Below are 27,133 nucleotides of genomic sequence, written 5' to 3'. Positions count from 1 at the left end.
TTCGTGCTTTTTACTTTTTTCCCCAAGCTAAAAATAGTAAGTTTGAGCCATTCAAACTTGCATCATGCATGACCGGCTAAGGAAGAGGGAATGGCTGATATTTATTTGTTATTTTTAGTAGTCATTGCCACCTATAAATACCCCTCTTCCCTTCCTCATTTCACACACCACAACATTAAACACATTTCTCTTACTCACTTTCTCTCTTCCATTCCCTTCTTGCTTTCCCATTTTCATTTGTTTCTTTCCCTTGCCGATTTCCCTCTTGAAAAAGAGCTTTCATCCGCCTTGAAGTAGCAGAATTCAAGTATTCATGAAGGCCTTGGATCGATAGAACAAGTAGAGAAGGAGAGGAGCGCACTAGTTTAGCTTTAGAGAAATATTGGATTTGCTTTCTAATTCCCTTCTTTTTAATTTTCCTGTTTATGTTGTGATCATGAACATGAATAATTGTTGTGTTGTTGTTCTTGTTCTAATTTAAATGACTTAAATCTAATTCGTGTTAGATGGATTGCATTCTATTTGCTTTCTAATTCCCTTCTCTTTAATTTTCCTGTTTATGTTGTGATCATGAACATGAATAATTGTTGTGTTGTTGTTCTTGTTCTAATTTAAATGACTTAAATCTAATTCGTGTTAGATGGATTGCATTCTATTTGTTTTAATTATTAAAATAATGTTTATGTTGTTATTAGGCCTTGGTAGATTGATCAATTAAATAAAACCATGTTTATGTTATAGTTGCATTACATTTGTAAGGTATTGAATGAATTAATTATTAATAGTATTGAAATTTTAATTAACTGACACAGTATCTAATTGGTGCATGTTTAATCTTCTAAGGTTGCTGAGGGTTAAATTAGCGACAGTATTAAACGATATATTATCCTTGCATAACTTGCAAGATTATTGTGATTAAATTGTTTCAATGTAGAAATATATTGTAACCTCACTTAATCTTATATTTGCTTATGAAAATTGATTAATTGTTTGAGTTGAAATAGTAATATGTTCAAGAGATTAATTGGTTTAGTAGGCTTGCATGTGCATTAGTTAGCAAAATACCAAGTTGCTGTGAAATTATTTGTATGTGCATTAGTTTATTAATTTTAAGTTAAAGAATGTAATTGATCTAACACAATTATTTCATATTGATTAAACCTCATCTTTGAGAAATCACACATTGGATTATTTTACTTTTTATTTACTTAGTTAAATTAGTTTTAGTTTTTAGATCACTTCAACAATTGTTTTCATTACCATAGTGTTTAAATTTACATTTCATAAATATCTTTCTTGCACTATCCCTGTGGGTGCGATAACTTAACATTTACTTGTCACTTTACTACTTGTAACGATTGTGTACACTTGCACATTTCTGTCATTCCACCTTCCCGCGTTACTTCCTATCTTATGAGAGTCGTCCATGGCTAGTTATTATGTCTCCAACTAAGGAACTGTTTGGTTCTATCCTAATCGAACCAAAATTGGATCTCACCTATGTCCAATTCATTTTCAAGCTATCCCATTTCTTCCAATATATGCCGCCAACTTGCAGTCTTTTCCAATTTAGTTCCTTAATTATTCTTATTGCTGGGTTAATCGGAAACTAAGTGTTATAAGACAGGTTAAACACCACCAGTTTTAGACAAAAAGAACTAGGAAAACAGAGAAAGGAGAACTAAAGTCCTCTTTCCCTCTCTTCTACTATTATATATAAAGGAATTATAGCACAAACAAATCAACGTTTTTGGCCGGTTACCAATCAGAATATGTGCATACACGAATCCACTAATCAGGTACAACAAATGAAACTCACTAAGTGTCATGCACAATTACACGTTCCTACCTAAGACTTGACGTGTATGCAATACGTATCCACCACTAATAAGTGCTAAACGTAACATGTTTTAATCTCATTCTTAATGTGTTTTGGGTGATTATTCGATGCTAAATTAGAGTAAGGTATAGGGACCATATGGGCTGCCACACAACTATATAACAGGCTATGTCGATTTTGTGAATTGGCACTCTGAACTGCGAAAAAACTCAATTTTTAAGTTTTTCGAAAATTCTAAGACACATATATGACAAAAAAAAAAAGATAGGAGAGAAACTTCATAGAATTCTAAAGAAAACAACTTGAAAAACACCATTGAATTCAATTCTGAAGCATATTTTCATCAAGATTGAAGATTCCCAATTGATTTCTTACGGAGTTATCATGAGTTTCTTTGTTTCTGTCGGTTATACTATATCTTGGATGTTTTTATTTTCAAGCATGATTTAATTTTCTAAATAACTAGGGGAGATGAACCCTATGATGAATTCTATCGTTTGATTTTTATTTTACGCAATAAATTCTTTGATAATAGGAGAATCCATAAATCGAGTTAATGCGAGAATAGGAGTTTTAATTAGAAATAAATTTTAATTAATCAACCTAAATTCAATTGCTCTTGTCGAAACCATTTTTTGAAAAACAAAAATTTAGTTGTCGATGAAAATTTGGAGTCGCCACCAATCTTTTATTAAGGTGTGATTAGATCACCTAAAACGACTTTGGTTTACGAGTTTTTAAAAAAACCGGGTTCAAGAGTCAGTTACGTTCGAGGAAGGATTAGCACCCTCGTAACGCCCAAAAAATTGGTACCAAATTGATTAATCAATGTTTTAATGTCGAGAATTAAAAAATTCAATCATTGATTAAATCAAGTTATTTATTAAGACTCTCTCATTTAGGAGAAGAAATGTCACACCCAATGCGTTAGGGCACGACATTTCATATCCTCAAAAATGAGTTTGTCCTAAAGACTTGTGTAATAAAATTTAAGAAAATATTTAATTGTTTAAAATTTATGAAGAAATCGTGGCCCAATACGTTAGGGCACAATTTTTTAAAATCCCAAACATTGAATATTTCCTTTATTTTTACAAAAAATCTTTATCTCGAGAAGTCAACACGTCACATCCAATGCATTAGGACAAAACATATTGAATTTCCGATAACAAGCTTTTCATTTTATTTTTGATTAAGGAGTAATTCTCAATTGTTAGATTTAACGAAGAAAATTGGAACCCAATACATTAGGGCTCAATTTCCTTGAAAATCCTAAATACGAGTATTATCTCTATTTTGAAAATTTTCTATTTTTAAATTCGAGTAAAAAGATGATGTAATGTTATATTGAATGCATGTATAAATGTCGCAATAACAAATAACAATAATAAATACAACAATGGCATAGAAATAATATAAACAAATAATTAAACGAAACTAATAAACATAAAAAAAATAAACAATGACAATGCAAGAATATCAAATAAATGAGAAAAATAAAAAAAAACTATTTTAAAATATAAATGAAAACATAAATCAATAAACAAATGAAGGAAATAAACAAAAAAAAATATAAAGAATAAGAGATACATAACATATACATTAAAATTATGAAGAATACACATGAATTCACATATAAAATTTGGATTATAAAAATTTATATAAACAAAACATATAATGCATTTGTGAAAAAAAAGAAAAGTATGAAAAAATATATATATAAATTATAAAATATATGTTAAAATAAGTAGGTATTTAAGCATTTTCGAAAAAACATAGATTTATATACGTGTTTATATAAATATAAAAGAATATTCGTCAGGAAGAAAAAAATAAATACATATACGTACATATAAAAGAAAAAAATATATAGATTAAAAATAATTAAATAATCAATACATTATCGAAATTAATTTTTTTTAAAATATGTATATATATAAATATGAGAAAAATATTCGTTAAAAAAGAATAAATATGTACATAAAAAATAAAAATACATATATATAAATAATTACGTATATAAAAATAAAAATAATTACATTATTTAATTAATTTTAAAAAAATATAAAAAATAAAGAAAAAAGGACTAAATCGAACTGCGAATAAAAATCTGGGGCAAATCTACAAATAAGTAAAGATAAAAACACTAAATTGAACACGCAAACAACAAAGAGGGGCTGGAAGGGAAATTTTCCTTTCTCCTCTAAAACGGCGTCGTTCAAGTAGGGCTAAATTGAAATTGAAAATAAATTAAAGGGCTAATTAAAAAAATAAAAAAAACCTAACTGTAAAATATTAAAAAGGCGGAGGGGCTGAAAGCGCAATTTACCCCTCCACTCAAAAACATGCGGATCCTAGGCCGGGTCGAGTCGGATTCGGGTCAACCCATGCCCAAAATGACGTCGTTTTAGTAGGCTTATTTAAGCCAAAATCATTTCAAAAAAAAATCATTTTTATTCTTCTGTAAAAAAACAAAAAAAATCCTTCAGAAACTCTCTCCCCTTCCCTAGTCGTCCGGCCATTAGTTGGTCATTGGCCGGTCAATGGCCACCGCACCGGCCGCCGATCTCCGGCGCCGGCACCGTCGTCTGCGGTGGCCGAAAAAGGGGGAAACTTCAGAACCGGCTCCTTCGAAGCCCTTAAACCCATATTTGGACCCAAAACCCTCAAAATGCCGCTGGAAGAATACCAAATCTCCAAGAACCCTTTCGGTTTCCGGCCGTTCACGGCGATTCTGGGCACCACTCAGGTCGTTTCTTTCTTTTTTATTTTTTTTATTTTATTCGTTTGTAGAATAAAAATAAAACAATAGAAAAAAATAAATAAAAATTACAAATATCAACCTTTTTGAATCGATTTATGCCTTTCTCCGTATTGAACTCTCTGTTTTTGTAGTGAAAAATACTTTCTTTTTTATTGATTTTTTTCGGGTCCCCATTATAGTATCTCAATGGCTTTTTTATAGCCATAATAAAATAAAATATAGAAATCAAATCTGTTCTCATTGATTCGATTTTCAATCTTTTGATTTCCTTTCCATTTTGCTGTTTATTTCTTGCTGTGCAGGTATGGAGATCGTGCTGCGGTGCTTGGCTGCGGCGCTTGAAGATTTCCTAGAAACCCTAGGGCTTCTGACTATTGTTTTGGGCCTAGTTAATTTTGGGCCTCTGTTTAGTTTGGGCCACATAGGCCCGTTTGTAATTTTGGCCCTTTTGACCTGGGCCAAAATAGGGTATTACAGTTGCCCCTCTTTGCTCGTTATCGTGTAACGAGAACGGAGCAAAGACTTTAAAAATGCCCAATTTTGCTCGGTCGTGTTGGACCTTGGTACTCTTCTTCTTCAAGTAGCCTCATTCCTTCCTACTGCATCTTCAGAGGTAATCTATTCCACTACAATGCCAAGGAGATAGGATTCGTTCATTGTAGTCTCTCAAGAGAACCAAATTTGCCATCTTCAATCTGCTTCACTGCAACTTCAGGGAGACAAGACTTATAGCTTTCAACTTGATCTGCTGCAACTTAAAGATGAGTTTGATGCGATCTGCTCTTACTGTAATTTCAAAGAGATAAGATCCATCACTCTAATCCACTCCACTACAACTTTAGGGAGACAGGATTTGTTTATTTAGTCTGCCCCACTACAATTTTAGGGGGATAAGACTTGCTTTCTTGAGTCTGCTCTACTGCAACTTTAGGGATATAAGACCTGCTTACTCATTCTACTCCTCTGCAACTTCAGGGAGATAAGATTTGCCATCTTCAGTCTTTTAAATTGCAATGTTGGGGAAACAAGATTCGCCATCGTAGCTTCAATTTGTTTCACTACACCGCCAGGGAAGTAAGATTCGCCGTTTCGGCTTTAATCTGCTCCATTGTAATTCCAAAGAGATAGGATTCGCTGCCCACAGCTTCAATCCGCTCCACTTCAGCTAATCCAAGTCTTAACGCCAGGGAGATAAGATTCGCCGTCGTGGCTTCAATCTGTTCCGCTACAACGCCAGGGAAATAAGATTTTCCGTTGCGGCTTCAATCTTTTAAATTGCAATGTTGGGGAAAAAAGATTGGCTGTCGTAGCTTCAATCTGTTCCATTACACCACCAAGGGAGTAAGATTCGCCATTGCGGCTTTAATCTAATGCACTATAATGCCAAAAAGATAGGATTCGCTGCCCACAGCTTCAACCCGCTCCACTTCAGCTAATCCAAGCCTTAATGCCAGAGAGATAAGATTCATCGTCGTGGCTTCAATCTACTCCGCTACAACCCAGGGAAGTAAGGTTCGCCGTCGTGGCTTCAATCTTTTCCATTGCAACTTCAAGGCGATAAGACTAATGTCTTCGATCTGCTTCACTGCCAGCACAGGAAGGCAAGATCTGCTATCTTCAACCTACTCCACTGCTGCTCAGGGAGATAAGGCTGAAGTTTCACCGGTTTGTTCTCTGAGGCACATGACCTATTCAATTCATGAACCTATTTATTCCTAGCGATTAGGATGTCATGATCAAAATGAATCAAATGCTCCTAACTAGACATGTATGAATGACATTTGAATGAATGCAGAATGTCATTTTTTTCGAGAATGATCCCTCATTATAACTCAAGTTATCATTACTCAAAGTTTATTAAGGTTTCATCGCTGACGTGCTACAACGCCTTTTTGCTAGGCTGGCATCTCCAAAGAAACACTTAATCAAATTGCCCTCACCGTGAACTTCAAAGCTTAATCCACTGGGACGCAAAAAATTTGTACCATCTTTCTTCCGCTGTGACCCAAGGGTAGAAAAATTTGGCTTTTCCTCAATCTTATCGTATCTCAAGGATGCAGATCATGAAACACCTTGGTTCTTTACACCCTTCCCCGGGTATCATACTAAATTCTTATGTGCAAATGAAGAATTTCTTTTCTAAAGGGAACTTCTTTGTATCCCTTGAAGCTTTGTCACCAATCAAGATTTCTTGTTGTCTCGTTCAATCAACATTTGGACAACAAAATCCGAAAGAACAGTTTTAATTTAAACTTTTCCTTCTTCGACACTTCAAGTTTTAGACTTGGTGCATTCTAAACAATAGTATTGTTTCAGGTTACTAAATTATTTAGAAGTTCCCAGAGTAATATACAAAACTTCTTTTGTGAAAGTTTATTAGTCCATTAATCATTATTCTAATGTAACATGCTTGCACAAAGATCATAATACTGATTAAGAAATGAATTAATTCGAGGCATAACTCGAATAATAGAAAAGGAATTTATTGATAGCAAGTGTCTTGAAAAGAAAAAAGTATTCAAGATCATCAAAGAATAAAGTATTACAAGAGCAAACAAATTAAGTACAAGTAATATGAAGACTAGGTGCCTTGGATATTACAGCTTGAACTTCTCCGTACAAACTAAGGACCATTTTGAATTTAACATGTGTTTAGGAGATCAACAGAACTCCGTCGATGCCCTAAGATGTCACATATCCTTTTCTGCTGATTTAGGTATAGCAAGATCACCACATGCCCCAATCTGATCAATGTTTGAGCTGCTCTTTTTGGGTTGTCAACTCTCTAATCCCCTTTGGTCTCAAGGCGCCCTTTGCGGGTTTTTACCTTGGCTTCTCCTCTCTTTTTTTGCGTCAAAGTGCCCTTTACGGGTTTTCACTTTGATCCCTCATTCAAGTGAAATATTTCTTTATTGAATCTGAATTTACAGGATTCAGCAAACTCTTACCATCCATTTCACTCAAAATCAAAGCACCTCCAGAAAAAAGCCTTTTTTACAACATAATGTCCTTCCTAGTTTGGCATCCATTTCCCTCTGAAATCCTTTTGTAAAGGGAGGATATTTTTCAATACCAAATCACCCTCATGAAATTCTCTAGGATGAACCTTTTTGTTATAAGCCGCATCATTCGTTTCTGGTACATTTGACCGTGACGAATAACTTTTAGTCTTTTTTCCTCTATCAAATTCAACTGATCATACCAAGATTGGATCCACTCAGCCTCATCCAATTTTAACTCAGCCAATACCCAGAGAGAAGAGATTTCAACTTCAATGGGTATAACTGCCTTCATCCTATAAACCAAAGAAAAAGGCGTTGCCCCAGTAGAAGTTCTGATAGATGTTCGGTAAGCAAGAAGGGCGAATGATAACTTCTCATGCCAATCCTTGTAAGTTTCAGCCATTTTCGCCATAATTTTCTTGATATTTTTGTTGGCCGCCTCCACTGCACCATTCATTTTTGGACGATACGGAGATGAATTATGGTGTCTGATATTGAACTGGTTGCAGACTTCTGCTATTGTGCTGTTATTCAAATGCAGCGCATTGTCAGATATGATCCTTTCAGGCATTCCATAACGACATATGATTCTTTCTTCAAAAAATTACTGACTGCTGCCTTTGTGACATTAGCATATGAGGCTGCTTCTACCTACATAGTGAAGTAGTCAATAACCACAAAAATGAAACGATGTCCATTAGAAGCCTTCGGCGATATTAGCCCAATGACATCCATCCCCCATATGGAGAAAGGCCATGGAGAAGTCATAACATGAAGAGGTGAAGGAGGCGCATGCATTTTATCCCCATAAATTTTGCATTTATGGCACTTCTTGGCATAATTGATGAAATCTCCTTTCATGGTAGACCAGTAATATCCGAATCTCATGATCTGTCTAGCCATGGTGAATCCATTGGCGTGTGTTCCACAAATACCCTCATGGACTTCTTCTAAGATTTCCTTAGCCTCTACAGCATCCACGCATCTCAAAAATAATCGATCCTTTCCCCTTTTGTATAGAATCTCTCCATCTAAGACATAGTTAATAGCTAGTCTCCTCAATGTCCTCTTATCATTCTCCGTTGCCTACTCAGGATATTCGTGATTCTTCATATATAGCAATATATCTTGGTACCAGGGACGATTATCATTCTCCACTTCTTCAATACTGTAGCAGTGGGCCGAGATATCATAAATACTAATTTGAATGGGCTTCATGTCCTCTAATTTATTCACTTTAATCATAGAGGCTAAAGTAGCAAGAGCATCAGCCATCTGATTTTCTTCCCGTGGGAGATAATAAAAGGTAATGTTGTCAAACTCTTTAATCAACTCCAGAACCAATCTCCGATAACGGATCAACTTGGGGTCTCTCGTTTCCCATTCCCCTTTTAGTTGGTATATTACCAATACTGAGTCTCCATATACTTCTAGTGTCTTAATTTTCGTTCTATGGCTGCTGGGATACCCATGATGCAAGCTTCATACTCAGCCATGTTATTAGTGCAATCGAAGTCTAGTTTACTAGTGAAAGGATGATAATCTCCATTTGGAGATACCAGGATTGCCCCAATCCCATTGCCTAACGCATTCAAAGCTCCGTCAAAGTTTAACCTCCAAGAATGATTTTCTTGGGGATCCTCTTCAGCATTTGCCACACACATCAAGTCTTCATTCGAGAAGTCAAAGTCTAGAGGTTCATAATCTTCTAAAGCTCTGCTAGCCAAGAAATCTGCTATCGCACTCCTTTTGATGGCCTTCTGACTTACATATACTATATCGAACTCGGAGAGCAAGATTTGCCATCTAGCCATTCTCCCATTCAATGCCGCTAACTCTATCATATACTTTAAAGGGTCTAATTTTCAAATTAGCCAAGTCGTATGGTAGAGTAAGTATTGCCTCAACCTCTTTGTCGTCCAAATCAAGGTACAACATAATTTTTCGATAGACGAATATCTTATTTCACAATCAGTGAATTTTTTACTGAGGTAGTATATCGCTTTTTCCTTCTTTCCAGTCGAATCATGTTGACCCAACACACACCCCATGAAATTGTCGAACACCGTTAAATACAAAATCAAGGGTCTATCTGAGCTAGGTGGTGACAGCACTAGAGTATTGGATAGGTATTGCTTTATCTTTTCAAAAGCTTCTTGGCATTCTTCATTCCAAACACCTGGATTATGTTTCTTTAGAAGACGAAATATGGGGTCACATTTCTCGGTCAACTGAAATGAACCGAGCAATATAATTCAGTGGTCCTAAGAAACCTCGAACCTCTTTCTGAGTGCGCGGTGGCAGTAAATCTCGTATTACCTTGACTTTGTCTAGGTCAATCTCGATTCCTTTTTCACTGACTATGAAGCCCAACAACTTTCCTGACTTGGCTCCAAAAGTGCATTTTGTTAGATTAATTTTGAGCTAAAACTTTCTTAGTCTTAAGAACAATTTTTTCAGGACCTGCACATGCTTCTCCTCTGTTCTGGATTTGGCAATCATATTATCAACATAAACCTCAATCTCTTTGTGCATCATGTCATGAAACAAGACTACCATGGCTCTCTGATATGTTACTCTCGCATTTTTTAATCCGAATGGCATTACTTTGTAGTAAAATGTTCCCCACAAAGTAATGAATGTAGTCTTTCCCATATCTTCAAGATGCATCTTTATCTGATTATATCCTGAGAAACCATCCATAAAAGATAACAGTGAATATCCCACCGTATTGTCCACTAAAGTATCGATATGTGGCAATGGGAAATTGTCTTTTGGGCTAGCTTTGCTCAAATATCTATAATCCGCGTACATTCGTACTTTTCCATCTTTTTTAGAGACTGAAAAGATGTTGGCTACCCATTCAGAATATTTGACCTCCTGTAAAAACCCAGCATCAAACTGCTTCTTGATTTCCTCTTTTATTTTAAGCACAATATCGAGCCTCATTCTTCTTAGCTTCTGTTGGATTGGCTTACAATCCTCCCTTATAGGTAGGCGATGCACTACAATGTCAGTGCTCAACCCGGGTATATCTTGGTATGACCATGCTAAGACATCTTTGCATTCTTGGAGTAATTCAATGAGGTCTCGTCTTGTCTTTGCAGAAATCTCAGTTCCAATTTTCACCTCTTTCCCTTCTTCCAAGCACACAACTTCTATTGCTTCCTTGTGAGGTAGAATTTGTTTTTCTTCCTGTTCTACCATTCTCAACAAGTCCAAAGATAAACCACCATCTACGTCACCTTCAAGTCCTGTGATCCCTCTAAACACATGTTTCGTTCAAGAGGAAACTCTGAGTTTGTAACAGCATCATTCATGTCATTGATATACAGGGATCTAATATGGTTACAAAAGAATGTATGAATTTATGTATAATTATTTGTGCAATATGATTATAAATGAAAGAATAATTTAATGTATTTACTCGTATGGGAAGAATAAAAGAATATTTGCTCAAAAGAGTTGTATTTTATTAAAATAATGATAGTTGAACATAAGCCTTTTCACAAAAGAGTTCTTATTATTTCTAGGCTAAAACAATAAGTCTGTTCTAAATATTACTCTGAGACAGTTCTAAAGACTTAAGGTATTTCTTTCGCAGTCCAATTATCTAGAACACTCCCAGGTTTATAAGGACAAATGTCTAACAAACTCCCTCCTTCATTCGCATCCTCATTTATGGCATTGATGTGCATATTTTCCAATGTCTCTTCGATGCTTTCCTCAATTGATATCCTTCTCTCAGAATGAATGATCCCTCTAGATACAAAGGTTTTGGATATTTGGGGAATTATCATTGGCTCCCATTTGATTTCTTCCCCACTTAGACGCGCCCTTCTTCTTTCCTGCCTTCTTTCCAACTCCTTCTTTCTCTATCCTCTATCTGGCTCATACCCTAAGCCAAAGTGGTCTTGTTTCTCTCTTAGTGTTGAAACCTCAATTTTCCCTTGAAGGTATTTCCCTAATCCTCTTCTGGGTAAAGCTCCTTTCCCTACAAACAACTGCAAACCCATCTTTGTAGTTTTAGATATTTTAGGCACCAACATTTTGCTCCACTCAGGAATAAATGTTGCATTTACAAACTCTAGAGATCGAAAAGAGCATTCCACTGACTCGTCATTGGTCTCCACATACGGTGCCTCATTGGATACAGCCGCTATAATATCCTCTTCGGCGTTCTGATACTAACTTCAACTTCTGATGTAGTGATGACGGTACTGCCCCCGCCGAATGTATCCATGGTCTCCCTATTAAAAAATTGTAGGAGGGTTTGATTTCCATCAAAAGAAAATCCACCTCGTACACTGTTGGGCCAATCAGTAGAGGTATCTCAATTCTTCCCATGACCTTTCTTTCTGTATCGTCAAATGCCCTCACTATATTTTAGCATGTTTTTATGTGCGAGCTGTCTATGGGAAGCCTGTTAAGTGTGGATAATGGCAACACGTTCAAAGCTGATCCATTGTCAATCAACACTCCTGGCAAAGTGTACCCCTTGCATCGTGTAGTGATATGCAAAGCCTTAGTAGACCCCATGGCCCCAGGTGGTATTTCATCATCATTGAAGAATATGAAATTATCAACATTGATATTATTGACCAACCGATCTAATTTGCTGACAGAAATATCGTTGGCCACATAGGTCTCGTTTAGCACCTTCATCAACGCATTTCGGTGTACTTCTGAATTCAAAAGTAAGGCTAGTACAGATATGCGGGCTGGTTGTTTATGCAACTGCTCGACGACATTATACTCACTATGCTTGAAAATTTTGAGGAATTCCACAGCTTCTTCCTCCTTCACTGGCTCATTGATAGATAGCACAGGCCCAGCTATTTTCCTTTTTTGTTCCACTATTATGGCCCTTCCTTTCATAGGTTCTGGATAAGCACTTATACCCTGATCCTTTGTAGTCTCTTTTCTAGGGACGATTGTATTGCACTCGTAATTCCACGGAACCTTCCTACTATCTTGGTAAGAAAAGGTTACAGGTTTCTTTATTATGATCCTTGGCATTACTGGCGTTCTGACTTCATCATTCTTTTATCGCGAGATGATGACCACAGGCTGAGTTACTTTTGGAACCTTCGTGGATTCAAATGTACAGATACTCCCTTTTTCCTTAACTTCTTCGTAAAACTCCATTTCCTTGTCATCCATCATGCTTTGAACCAAGGCTCTGAATTCTATACATTCTTGAATCTCATGTCCCTCATCGTGATGGAACTCACAGTAGTTTTCCACCCTTTCAAGCTTCTCTCCCAATCCAAAACAAATAACCCCCTTTCTATCATCTTCTTCCAGACCCATTTTAAAGGAATTTTCACTTCTGCAATATCTTCCTTGATTTTTCTACCCATGTTCCCACCTATCATGTTCACTCCATTATGATCAGGTAAAGGATTCTCTGTACTAGGTGAATCATCCAACTTAACAACGCCCATGCCTATGAGTCTTTCAACCAGCTTTTTGAATGTCGTACAATGTTCAATGGAATGCCCCACGATCCCCACGTGATAATCGCATCGTGCGTTTGCATCGTACCACTTGGGGTACAGAGGCTGTAGAGGTTTCAAGTAGTAAGGTGAAACCACGTGTGCATTGAATAGATTCTGATACAGCTCCCTATACGACATTGGAATTGGCGTAAATTGAAGCTTCTCTGTGTTTTGTCTTATGTCAGATCCGTGCTTTGATGATCTTTGTTGGTTAACAGCCACTTTTCCGGGCTGATTCACCGTAATCGTCTTTGAATATCCCTTGCTATATGAACTTGTGTTGTTGACCTTATTTTTTTTCTTCTTCGAGGCTGACCTTTTGCTACTTTCTCCAGCATCAATCTTCCCGCTTCTGATAGCATTTTCTATCATTTCACCATTCATAACTATGTCAGAAAAGCTTTTTGTAGCACTTCTTAACATATGTGTGATAAATGGGGCTTTCAATGTGTTAACGAAAAGCATTGTCATCTCTCTTTCTAGAAGAGATGGCTGAACTTGGACGGCAACCTCCCTCCACCTGTGTGTGTATTGCCTAAAGCTTTCACCGGGCTTCTTTTTCATGTTTTGTAGAATGATTCTATCAGGTACCATATCGGTTACATGGTTATACTGCTTTATGAATACCTGTGCTAAATCTCTCCATGAATTAATCTTGGTACGACTCAGTTGATTGTACCACTTGGATGCTGCCCCTGTGAGGCTATCCTGGAAACAATGTATCAGCAGCTGATCGTTATTAACATACCCAGTCATCCGTCTCCAAAACATGGTAATATGGGCTTCGAGGCTACTAGTTCCATTGTACTTCTCAAACTCGGGCATTTTGAATTTGTAAGAGAGTACTAAATCTGGAACCAAGCTTAATTCTTTAGCATCAATCCTATAATAGCTCTCAGCACTTTCCATTGCTCTAAATTTCTCTTCCAACCATTTATACTTTTCTTCTAGCTGTTTTGACAATTCATCCTTGATTTTCTCTTTGTCAACTATTTCGTCAAAGTCAGGGATAGCAGGATTAACAAGGTTGTCTCCTGGGTTAGAGCCTGATCCAGCTTGAAAATTTATTGGTGTTACAGCACCGGCCTGAAACTGCTGAGGCTTGATGGTGACAGAAGATTTACGCGGATATACCTCAACATGCTGAGGGGTAAAGCCTGGGGGATAAACAGGTCCCTCACTGTCTCCTTCTTGAACATTGAGCACATAGCCCTTTCCTTTATCAGTTCATTCGGTCAACAACTAAGTTAATCGAGCCATCATACTCCCTTGAGATTCCATCATTTTTTTATCATTTTTTGCTGAATTTTCTCAAGCTGTTCATTCATTTGTTGTTGAAGATGATCCTGCATCTCCTTTTTGAACTGTTCTAGCCTTTCCATCATTTGGTTTATGTCCTTAGTTTTTGATCGAGTACCGTAGCGGTGTTTGGTAGGTTGGTTGGTTTCCAGATTAACTGAGGAGTGATTTAAATTAATTAGAATCTTTTAATATTTTTTAATACATATGAAGCAAATGCAATTCATGAAATGAATGCAAAAAGGCGACAATTTCGATTCAATTCCATTTAAGAAAACTTTACTAGAAATTAAATTTCTTTACATAAAGTGAATTACAAATAAAGCTTTGCCCTATTACTCAGAATTCTAATTTTCCTAAATAAAAAAGCTAACTCTTGCCCCCGATCCGATTCTAATTCATAGTTCACACTCAGCATGTCAGCCTGCACTGCTAAAGTCTGTATGTGATCAGCTACTTCTCGAATCTGGATCACAGTTTCCTCCATAATATGATCTCTGCTCCTAACTTAATTCTGAAAGTAGTGGAGCTATTCATTATTACGATTTTCATTTGCTTCCAAGCACTTGATCCGGATTTTATAATTTTGCAACGCCGTTTCTAACTCCTCAATCTTGCTCAAGCTTGCCCTCAATTCTATCGCAAAGTTTCGATTTCGATACTGAAGAAGGGATCTTTCCAACTCGGTCACCCTGTCCTTTAGCTCACTTTTTTCTTTTTGGCTTTCTGAAAAACTCTTCTCTAAAGCTTCATTTTGTGTCTGAACCTCTTGAAGTTTCTGTTCCCATCTATCGACTTTTTCCTTTTCTTCTCAAATTTCTGCTCGCCACTGTTCTGAAATTTTTCCCAGCCCAGCAGTTCTTATTGACAGGCGCAACTTTTTATAATCTGCCTTCAAACTATCCAACTCCTCCTCAACCTTGTTTTTCCCTTTTCTTAATTTCTCAGTTTCGAGCTTTTGCACATCTATGTCTCATCTTTTCATCTTCTCTTCCTCCATTTGTTCTATCTTCCTTTCTAACTCTGCATTTATTCTTTCAAAATCTTGTCTTATGATTTGCAACTCAGAAGGGACTACCCGCAAATATTCCTCTATTGATTGGTTGTTTTCCTGACTTATCTTGGGTATATTGTCGTTGATTCTCCTAACCCACCATTCATTATACTCAGGAGTTGTCATCGGACCCACAACTAACCTCTTCATTCGGCAAGTCTATTTCCATGCATTAGACATCTCTTGAATCTTCTTTCTATAACCATCATCTCTGTACGAAAATCCACAATCAGCTATCCCTTGGGTCGCAGGTATAAATTGCTTTGACCTATACTGCCTTAGCACCAATAATGGGGCATATCCAACAGCTCCCCAAATTCCAAGCAGTGGAACCCAATCGAAATTACCACACCTATACAGGATCTCATCTAGAAGCAACCAAGGAGCTCTCCACTCGATGTCCTCTTCTTGAACATTCTAAAGAATTCCCATCCACTTTTCCTCCGAAATATAGTCTCTCCTCGGTGTGGCTATAATCTCCTTTAGTGGCGAATAATTTTTGGAGAAAACCCGGTACGAAACCCTATCAACCTTCCAAAAGTGATTGTGAAACCATGCGAGTAGGAGCTGTGCACATCCAATTGCTTTCCGGCATGCACTCAATGACTTGAAAGTTTCTGCCAAAATCATTGAAATTGGTGTAACCCTCTTATCAAGCCGATCGAATAAATCGGTGGCTGCTTCATCAACATGCCCCAAGGCTTTGGAGAAGACAACCAAGCCATATATACTTAAAGCAAAGACATCTAACCTCTTCCTCATGTCTGGGTGCGTTAGAATTGCATCTTTCAAACTTCTCCAAGGAACGCACTTACTATTCCCCTTTTGATTAATCTGTGCAGCAACTCGCTGCTCACTCATCCCTGTTATACTCATCAGCTCTTCGAAAAGGTTGGCACATTTATCGCTCTCGAGTAGACCTTGTCCACTTGAAACTTTGAACATCGGAGTAAAGCCACATATTCTTCTATCGTAGGCACCAAATCGACCTTCCCAAATGTGAAGTAGCTGTAAGCAGGATTCCAAAACTAGGCGAGGGCTCGAAACAAATGCTTGTCTATCTTCACATCAAGCAAATAAGGCAAATCCTCATAATTATTATAAAATAGCTGTCTAACCTCGTCATTCCACTGATCCTAAATTTCCTTCAACTCTTGCAAATTGTTTTGAGTTACACTGATGCGAGTAAAATCCCATAATTCCAATGCATGTCCGTCAGCCAAACTATCACCTTTCTCTTGCTGTGTCGTTTCAGACCAAGTTCTGACAACCGCATTATCCTTCACTTTATCAAGAAACCCTTTTTCCATGATAAGCTTTCTATCTAGCAATTGAATATGAACCGACACATTTTATAATGAAATGAAATGCCATGTAATGCAACCAAAATAAAACACAAAAAGTCAGTATCATATAAGAACATAAAATATAATCAAGAAATAGTAAAACACCTAATTGGATATCTACTAGGGTTCAGTATAGTTTTACCTAAGGTGGATTCCTAAGGTTCACTATATGAAGTTCGGCTTCTAGGGCAAAGGTACCCGAACCAATAGATTCCTCGATCTTCACCCATTATAGACTCATATAGATCAAGTTCGGTTCAGGGGAATACATTTTCCCTATGACTATACGGAGATGAAAATCTCACGAAGGCATAGGTACCGATGTACTCCGAAAGCGATCCACTATCCTATACGGAGGTGAAAACCTCACGAAGGAATAGTTTTTCACTCCCACTTAGAAGGGTAAAATCATTCAACTCATGTAATGTGTAATGCAAACAATACTTAAATCAATTAAGCAAGAAAATAATGAATTCAAAAGGATATCATGAATTTTTTAAAATTTATTTTTTTGACCATAAGACAAAAATTAATCAACTTTGTGGCTCGACTCTCTTATTTTTTTTAAAAAAATTCCCCAGCGGAGTCGCCAAGCTGTCGAAACCATTTTTTGAAAAACAAAAATTTAGTTGTCGATGAAAATTTGGAGTCGCCACCAATCTTTTATTAAGGTGTGATTGGATCACCTAAAATGACTTTGGTCTACGAGTTTTTAGAAAAAACGGGTTTGGGAGTCAGTTACGTTCGAGGAAGGATTAGCACCCTCGTAACGCCCAAAAAATTGGTACCAAATTGATTAATCAGTGTCTTAATGTCGAGAATTAAAAAATTCAATCCTTGATTAAATCAAATTATTTATTAAGACTCTCTCATTTAGGAGAAGAAATGTCACACCCAATGCGTTAGGGCACGACATTTCATATCCTCAAAAATGAGTTTGTCCTAAAGACTTGTGTAATAAAATTTAAGAAAATATTTAATTGTTTAAAATTTATGAAGAAATCACGGCCCAATACGTTAGGGCATAATTTCTTAAAATCCCAAACATTGAATATTTCCTTTATTTTTACAAAAAATCTTTGTCTCGAAAAGTCAACACGTCACATCCAATGCATTAGGACAAAACATATTGAATTTTCGATAACAAGCTTTTCATTTTATTTTTGATTAAGGAGCAATTCTCGATTGTTAGATTTAACGAAGAAAATTGGAACCCAATACGTTAGGGCTCAATTTCCTTGAAAATCCTAAATACGAGTATTATCTCTATTTTGAAAATGTTCTATTTTTAAATTCGAGTAAAAAGATGATGTAATGTTATATTGAATGCATGTATAAATGTCGCAATAACATACAACAATGGCATAGAAATAATATAAAAAATAATTAAACGAAAATAATAAACATAAAAAAAACAATGACAATGCAAGAATATCAAATAAATGAGCAAAATAAAAAAAAATTATTTTAAAATATAAATGAAAACATAAATCAATAAACAAATGAAGGAAATAAACAAAAAAAAATATAAAGAATAAGAGATACATAACATATACATTAAAATTATGAAGAATACACATGAATTCACATATAAAATTTGGATTATAAAAATTTATATAAACAAAATATATAATGCAGTTGTGAAAATAAAGAAAAGTATAAAAATATATATAAATTATAAAATATATGTTAAAATAAGTAGGTATTTAAGCATTTTTCGAAAAAAAACATAAATATATATACGTGTTTATATAAATATAAAAGAATATTCGTTAGGAAGAAAAAAAATAAATACATCTACGTACATATAAAAGAAATATATATATATATATATATAGATTAAAAATAATTAAATAATCAATACATTATCGAAATTAATTTTTTTAAAAAAAATATGTATATATATAAATATGAGAAAAATATTCGTTAAAAAAGAATAAATATGTACATAAAAAATAAAAATACATATATATAAATAATTACGTATATAAAAATAAAAATAATTACATTATTTAATTAATTTTAAAAAAAATATAAAAAATAAAGAAAAAAGGACTAAATCGAACTGCGAATAAAAATCTGGGGCAAATCTACAAAAAGTAAAGATAAAAACACTAAATTGAACACGCAAACAACAAAGAGGGGCTGGAAGGGAAATTTTCCTTTCTCCTCTAAAACGGCATCGTTCAAGTAGGGCTAAATTGAAATTGAAAATAAATTAAAGGGCTAATTAAAAAAATAAAAAAACCTAACTGTAAAATATTAAAAAGGCGGAGGGGCTGAAAGCGCAATTTACCCCTCCACTCAAAAACATGCGGATCCTAGGCCGGGTCGAGTCGGATTCGGGTCAACCCATGCCCAAAATGACGTCGTTTTAGTAGGCTTATTTAAGCCAAAATCATTTAAAAAAATTCATTTTCATTCTTCTTTAAAAAAAACAAAAAAAAAATCCTTCAGAAACTCTCTCCCCTTCCCCAGACGTCCGGCCATCAGTCGGTCATTGGCCATCGCGCCGGCCGCCGATCTCCGGCGCCGGCACCGCCGTCTGCAGTGGCCGAAAAAGGGGGAAACTTCAGATCCGGCTCCTCCGAAGCCCCTAAACCCATATTTGGACCCAAAACCCTCAAAATACCGTTGGAGGAATACCAAATCTCCGAGAAACCTTTCGGTTTCTGGCCGTTCACGGCGATTCTGGGCACCACTTAGGTCGTTTCTTTCTTTTTATTTTTTTGTTTTATTCGTATGTAGAATAAAAAATAAAACAATAGAAAAAAAATAAATAAAAATTGCAAATATCAACCTTTTTGAACCGATTTATGCCTTTCTCCGTATTGAACTCTCTGTTTTTGTTGTGAAAAATACTTGCTTTTTTATTGATTTTTTTCGGGTCCCCATTACAAAATCTCAATGGCTTTTTTATAGCCATAATAAAATAAAATATAGAAATCAACTCTGTTCTCATTGATTCAATTTGCAATCTTTTGATTTCCTTTCCATTTTTGCTGTTTATTTCTTGCTGTGCAGGTATGGAGATCGTGCTGCGGTGCTTGGCTGCGGCACTTGAAGATTTCCTTAGAAACCCTAGGGTTTCTGACTATTATTTAGGGCCGATTTAATTTTGGGCCTCTGTTTAGTTTGGGCCACATAAGCCCGTTTGTAATTTGGGCCCTTTTGACTCGGGCCAAAATAGGGTATTACAGCTCTTACTCTCGAAAGAGATATTGACATAATTTAAGGATTTCTACAGATCAAGATACTAAGTAAATAAATTGCGTAATTTAGATTGATAGTGACAGATGAAATCTAGATGAATTCTTTTTTGGGTATTGTTTTGCTTCTTGGTTGTTAACCGGTTATTTTCTTATTTTGTTATTTTTCGTGTTTGTTAGTTAATTAATTTAGTTAATTTTAGTTTTCAATCAATCACTCGAATTTATCGGTTAAATAATAGAAAGACGATAATTACTAGTACTTTTAGTCTTCGTAGGAACGATATCTGTGCTCACCGTAGCTATACTATTAATTGATAGGTGCACTTATCTTAGTCAAATTTTTAGTTAGTTTCGTAGAAATCAACCACATGAGGGTTCCCAATGGAAAAACAAGTCCGCCACAGAAAGGTTTGTCACAAACATGTTCACCAGCGCAAGAGCTCGCCAAATTGAATGGGAGTCCGCATGATGGAAAAACACCACGAAACAGTTCGCCCGAGGCAAAGCGACAAAAAAAAAAAATCAGTCCAACTTAGCAAATTAAACTTAGCTCACACACAAATTCTTACCGGTCCGACTTGATAAATACAAGTCTCCAAACTAGGGTGTGACAAATTTGTATCAACAAACAACTTAAATTATGAAAAACAATTACAGTTAAAAATAATAAAAATAATTTTTATTACCAAAAAAACAATAAAAATAGGATTAATTTTTAAAAAAAGTCTTATAATTGCAATATACTTATAATATTTAATTAATGTTTAAAGTAAATTATCTAATATAATTTAAAATAGTAAATGAGTAATTTACTTAAATTAAAAATAAATACGAACTGCCGCATGTTTAAACATGTAATGTGAATATGTTTATTTACTTTTATTTTTCGATATTTTGTAATATTATATATATGTATATGTATATATCATATTTTCCTATTTGCAAAAATAAAATTGTGAGATGATATTTTAATTTCAAATCTCAAATGCTCAAACTAGGAGCATTAACAACAGGATATTGATTGAATTAGAGGAGATTCTTATCTAAAGCTAACTTTATCAAATCTTGAATAATACAAAATCCGTAAGAAAAGGAAAAAAAAGAAAAAGAAAACACTTGATAACCAAACATAAAGATTCCAAAATAACAGGTCGAAATAATATTTGAACCAACCAACCAATGTCGAAATCTGTCTACGATTAAGGGTTGCTCTCACTCATATCTTGGCTTGATAATGCTAATTCTCTAAACTTCTTCATATCAGCATCATATGAACTTTTGCTATAATCTGTGGTTCCCCCCAAGGCATAGATTGAGCTATGGCCTGGCTTTACACCCTCATTTAGGTCATCCAATGAAGAGTTTCCTTCCAAGGTACGTACAATCTGCTTTCCATGATACATTGCTTGTAAAATCTAATTTTGTTATAAAAAAAAAGGTAAAGAAAAGGGAAATTCAAGGATCGATTCATTGCAAACCTGACTCATTTTAGGGCGCTTTCGAGCTGAATGTCTGATGCTAGCTGCGGCGCAGGCTACCATGCGTTTCATTTCTTCCTGGTTGTAGTTATTCTCCAAACCTGGATCAACCAAGGGACCAATGTTTCCATCCTCTAGTCCACGAGTCAAAAGTGGTCGAGCCTATTTCATAGATAATATTAACTCACCATTCTCTCTATATGTAATTTTCTTATAATGGTTAATGAATCTTATGTTTTCGGCAGCTAATGCATTGACTTTACATACCCAATCTACTAAGCTATCTTCCATTGCACTAGTTGGATCGACAGGTTGCTTTCCGGTTATGAGTTCTAGCAACATAACCCCAAATGAGTAAACATCGGATTTCTCAGTCAGCTTGCCGCTTGATGCGTATTCCGGAGCCAAGTACCTACATTACAAACCCTATAAGAAATGTTGTTTCATTTAAAAAATATACGAACACATTATGGATTTTCTTAGTTTTTCAGTCTTTATTTTCTCTCAAATATGCTAATCAAATATAGCTATTTACAGTTGTTCATAGTTACCCGAATGTTCCCATCACACGAGTTGAGACATGGGTGTGGTTATCAGTAGACAACTTAGCCAATCCAAAATCAGCCACCTATATAATCATATGCTCGGTTAGTTAATCCTTTTGCCAACATAAAGTTTTTTTAAAGCTGATATATACCTTAGCTTCAAAGTTGTAGTCAAGGAGAATATTAGCTGATTTGATATCACGATGAATAATGCGAGGATGGCCTCCATGTATAAATTCAACAAATAAATGAAATCTTTAGAGAAAGATGAAGTGGCAAATGAATGATAGATAGAAATACAGATGGGGACTTTGATTCCTCACAATCTTCATGAAGATAAGCAAGCCCTTTAGCAGAACCTAATGCAATACGAAGTCTAGTGGGAAAATCCATGACTGGTAGGTTCTTTTCTGCAATGAAAAAAAGGAGGGGAGAGTTGGCTAGTTTCTAATAAAGAAAGACAAGCTTGCAACGTAAAGATAGATAACAAGTGAATTATGAAAATTCAATTTACCATGGAGATGATATTCTAAGGTTTTATTTGGAAGAAATTCATAGACTAACATCCGTTGCTGTCTGGCAATGCAATATCCGACTAATGACACGAGGTAGCGATGATGGACACGGCTAATTATTTCAACTTCTGCCTGGAATTCTCTTTCTCCTTGTCCACTACCACTTTTTAAACTCTTAACTGCAATCTCCTTTCCATTTGGTAACACACCTTTATGCACGTATCCGAACCCACCTTGGCCGAGCAAATTGGCTTGAGAAAATCCTCCAGTAGCAGTTGACAGCTCCTCATAAGTGAAAGCGCCAGTGTTTACTCCAAGACCAATATTTGGTGATGGAGGTGGCAAAGGAGTATGTTGTGGGCCTGAGGACATGGAGCTTACTTCACCGCTCAAAACTTGTCCTGGTATTGAGGATTGTGCACCCCATCCACCTCCACCACCAACAGCACCAGCAGGTGGCACTGGGGATGGTGTACCCCATCCACCTCCAGGTGATGGGGTTGTTTTAACACCATCCACCCCCCATTGACGATTCATTGAGGAGTTATAATACTGATCACCTCCGCCAGCTGCATAAAGCACATGTAATAGAACTAATTTATGAGCCATGCAAACTTTATTAGTCTTAAATCTTAAAATAGATATTAAAGCGAGGTTCAAGAGTTGTAGGAGATAAATGAAAAAACATGCATATTAGGTTTCTTCTCTTCATTGTATTTTTAAAGCATATTTGTAAAATTTTAGCCTTTCTGTTTCAAAATTTTCATCAATGAAGAAAGAGAGAATTTGAGAAAGAAGGGTATTGGTTTTTTATCACCTTTAGCTTCTCTAGGTTGATAGTACTGGATTTTCTGATTGCTTTTCTTCTTTCTTCTTCGACAGCAAATTACTAAAAGAGTGACAAAAACAAGGAGAAATAATCCTGCCCCCACAGCTACTCCAATAAAGACAATTCCTGAGTTATCATTTGACGGAGTTGATGGTGATGACTTGTGAGAATTGTTTGACTTGGAACTACCACTTTTGGTAGGAGGTGGTGGAGAGTGGTCGGTACTACTTTTAATGGGTGGAGGGGGAGGAGGATGACGAAAAGAAGTCAATGGAGGAGGCGGAGGAGGATGGCGTACAGGACTTTTATTAATAGGTGCAGGTGGGGGTGGTGATGAAAGTTTTGGTGGGGGTGGCGAGGATGGCGGTGGCGTTGTTGGTGGTGGCGGGGGTGGGGAGCTTTTTGAAGGTGGTGGTGGTGATGGTGATGGTGATGATGATGATGATGATGATGATGATGGTGATGATGATGATGAAGCTGGTGGGGAATATTCTGATGGAGAATTCTCAGGGGATGATGACATTTTGCATTAGCTTTGCAGAACTTCCAACCAAGAAACACCACCCCTCCTTATATGCTTGGTTGAAACAATAGAAGAACCCTGAAAAAAATGGTAAGCTGAAAATCAATCAACATTTTTTATACAAGTGCAACTCATCTAGGATCACATATAGTGGCCGATAACCATGCAAAATTCTATATATCTATGTAAAAACAAATCCCTCTTGAAGAACCTTTTAACAAATCTGTAATAAAAATCACGCGATATACATTCATCTTGCGTGGTAATAATATTTTATGCCAGAAATGTTGGATTGTTAATCGTTTTGGTCTCAAAGGTGACCCTTTTAACCCCTATTAAAGCTGACAATTCTTACATCAAAATTAAAAAAAAAAAATACCTGAAAGAAGAAGAAAGATGGGGGACGCTGTAGTTCCCCGATAGCTTCTTACAAAGCGCGTCTTTAGATTTTTCCTGTCTTCTTTTTTCTTTTTCTCTCTCGAACTTTTAGTCTCAGCCTTCTTGATTTGATTCAATTGGCTCCTCTTTTTAGCTTTTTTTTACTACTTTTCTTGCTTTGCTTAGGCTTAGGTGAACTATTATTGGTTCAAAAACAATGCTTTAACAGTAGGAAAAAATAGAAAAACTTATCAACTTCAACTACAAAACTTGTTCCACTTCTCTCCAACATCATCGCTTCTTTTCACACTTGTAACAAAGAAAACCTCATACACAAACAAAGAAAAGTTAAAAGCTAATGCTTAATTAGTGACCAAATATTAGTTACCACCTAATGAAAATGATAATTTAGTAACAAAAATATTAATTTAACATTAAATGATATTATAGGAAAGAAAAAGATAAAAGATCTATATATACCATATAAACATAATTATTTTGTATTTTCACAATTTAGTCTAAGTTTACTGTAAGACATTTGATGGAATATAAAATCTATATTATTCAAATTTGAGCATAAATGTTAGATAAGTAATTTTAAAAAAATTATGCGTTTGAAATGTCTTATATGTCATAAACTTCAAAATGAGTGTTATACATTAATATTATAGAAGTAAAAATTTGTGCAAATATCTGAGCTTCTTTTTCTTTTGGCAATGAGGGAAAATGGCAACTATAAGTTAGTATTACAGTTTATTAAACTTCTGCATAGAAGTATGGTAGTCGGTTTTCTCATATTCTTTTTTGTTTATTTGTTTATATTTATTACGAAGTGCATGAGATAATGATCGATTAAGTTGGTACTTAATATGATTTGTTGATTATACGGTCCTTTAACATGAATTCTAAGTTCTATTCTTTTTACCATTACTTAGATCATCTGAAGAAACTACAATTTGGAGTAAATGCAACAACAATATACCATATCATACACTAAATTATAAAACTTGTAATATTAAAAATAATTCACATTTTATCAACATTATGCAATGTTTCATTTTTCTTAAAGAATCAATGATGAACACATATTCAGGCTTAGGTAAATACATCGAAAAACTTCGTAAATCGGGAATACTATGTATAATAGATGCCTATTGTTGTGTAAATAGGGTAAAAAATAGTAAATTATTATGCTAGAAAATCATACTAGGTTCAATTTCCAAGAAAGATTGGAGGGTTCACAAACGGTCTCCCTTAAAACCTAACCTGCTAGACAAAATCTCCCTACAATATAATTTAATAGCATAATATATCACTACAACTATACCCTACTAAATATTGAAAGATGAATAAAATAATAAAGAACACTAGAAATTTAACAAGGTCTAAAAAATTATGCCTACGTCTTCAGACACTACCAAATATATTTCACTACAAAAGATACAAGTGAAAAATTACAAATAGAAAGAGAGAAAAATTGTCTTAAGAAGAAAATGACAAATTTTGGAATGATTTAAAGGTAGAGAAATCACCTCTATTTATAGTAGTACAAACACTCCACAACCTTGTATCTTTTAGATGTGAGATTGTGCAATTTCAACAAATCTCTAGCTTAGCAAATTTCCACATCTTCAATCTCCTTGCAAAACAACATTTGATAGTGTCTTCAAATTTCAACCTTCAAGTTTTAACATTGATGAAGTCCAAACATAGTTGGAACTTGACCTCAATCAAAACCTTAGTCATCATGTTAGCAGGATTCTCAGTGGTTGAAATTTTTTGGATCTTTATTCCACCTTTTTCCAGAATATCTCGTACAAAATGATATTAGACATCAATGTCCTTCGTCCTTGCATGATAAACTTGATTCTTTGCTAATTGAATAGCACTTTGACTATTGCAATGTAATTTGACCTACTTCTGTGATTGCTATATACTCCACTTTTGTAAAAGGTAAAGAAAATGTTAACTATAAAGTAGACTTCCAACTAACTGGTGCCTTTGCAAGAGTAAATACATAACCAGTAGTTAACTGTCGTTTATCTAGATCACCTGCATAGTCTAAACCACAATATCGAACCATACCCTAATTATCTTCCTTCTCAAAAATCAATCCAATATTCACTGTATTCTAGATGTATCATAAAATATATTTCACATCTTGCCAATGCTCCTTTCCCTTCAATGAAACTATGGCTCAAAATGGTTCAAACACTAGAAATAGTTAGGAACATGACATTGTTCCCTTTCTCCTCCAATTTTATGTTTCAAGCTCACCTCCTTATTTCCCCTTCTCTGACATTCTTTATCTCTCCGAATATTAGATATGAAGACACGACAAAATATTCATGAATATATTACCGTAGCAAGTTTTAGTGCAATATGAATGAAAATTGTCTTAATCATCCATTACGATTTTTTTATTTGATCACATTCTACTTATTTCTCTTTTCCACTTACATTAATTTTAACCCTTACAATATTTTTGTTCACTCAACTAATTTTTCATTTTAAGCACAAACTTGTAAGAGTCTTATATTCAATATATTGTACCATTTCTTACTTTTTCCACTCAATTTTATTTTGAAACCTCCAAGATGTCTCTACTTAAATCCTCAATATTTATGACCTAATGTCTATTTCATTATACAAAATAGGACCAATGATAAGGACAAGTTCAAGTTTTTACTTAATTTGGGCTCACGGTTTCATTATTATTAGTTCATCAAGAAGAAGTCATTAGGCTCAATTATGTGAACTAGGGATAAATAACATAAAGGTGGGTCATTTATTTACTGGCTATTCAAACAATGTCTTAAGTCATCCCTAAGCATCCCACAATACACA

The 27,133-nt window shown here is 35.2% G+C and overlaps 1 protein-coding gene across 1 annotated transcript; it reads right to left on the bottom strand.

The window, feature by feature from the left end:
* Positions 1-21,039: 21,039 nt before the first annotated feature.
* On the bottom strand, positions 21,040-24,497 carry LOC107915326 (proline-rich receptor-like protein kinase PERK4). Its single transcript, XM_016844492.2, has 9 exons — positions 24,288-24,497; positions 23,374-23,986; positions 22,556-23,125; positions 22,365-22,451; positions 22,194-22,264; positions 22,048-22,124; positions 21,764-21,908; positions 21,497-21,658; positions 21,040-21,403 (listed from the first exon to the last, which is right to left on the bottom strand). Exons 2-9 carry the CDS (start codon positions 23,906-23,908, stop codon positions 21,218-21,220), a joined length of 1,833 nt encoding a protein of 610 aa, XP_016699981.1. The 5' UTR covers positions 23,909-23,986; positions 24,288-24,497; the 3' UTR covers positions 21,040-21,217.
* Between the last annotated feature and the right edge of the window lie 2,636 nt (positions 24,498-27,133).

The sequence above is a fragment of the Gossypium hirsutum genome, chromosome D10 (genome assembly GCF_007990345.1).
Source record: "Gossypium hirsutum isolate 1008001.06 chromosome D10, Gossypium_hirsutum_v2.1, whole genome shotgun sequence".
Classification (NCBI taxonomy): Eukaryota; Viridiplantae; Streptophyta; class Magnoliopsida; order Malvales; family Malvaceae; genus Gossypium; species Gossypium hirsutum.
Note: the sequence above shows the minus strand (reverse complement) of the source record. Positions and strands in the feature narration are given on the sequence as shown.

Bases quoted from the DNA above. Each gene is read 5' to 3' on its own strand.
- LOC107915326 (XM_016844492.2), bottom strand. From the start codon at position 23,908: ATGTCATCATCCCCTGAGAATTCTCCATCAGAATATTCCCCACCAGCT. The intron at 22,452-22,555 runs GTAAATTGAATT...TTTTCATTGCAG, and splicing joins CTTAGAATATCATCTCCATG to AAAAGAACCTACCAGTCATG. The intron at 22,125-22,193 runs GTATATATCAGC...ATGATTATATAG, and splicing joins ACTACAACTTTGAAGCTAAG to GTGGCTGATTTTGGATTGGC.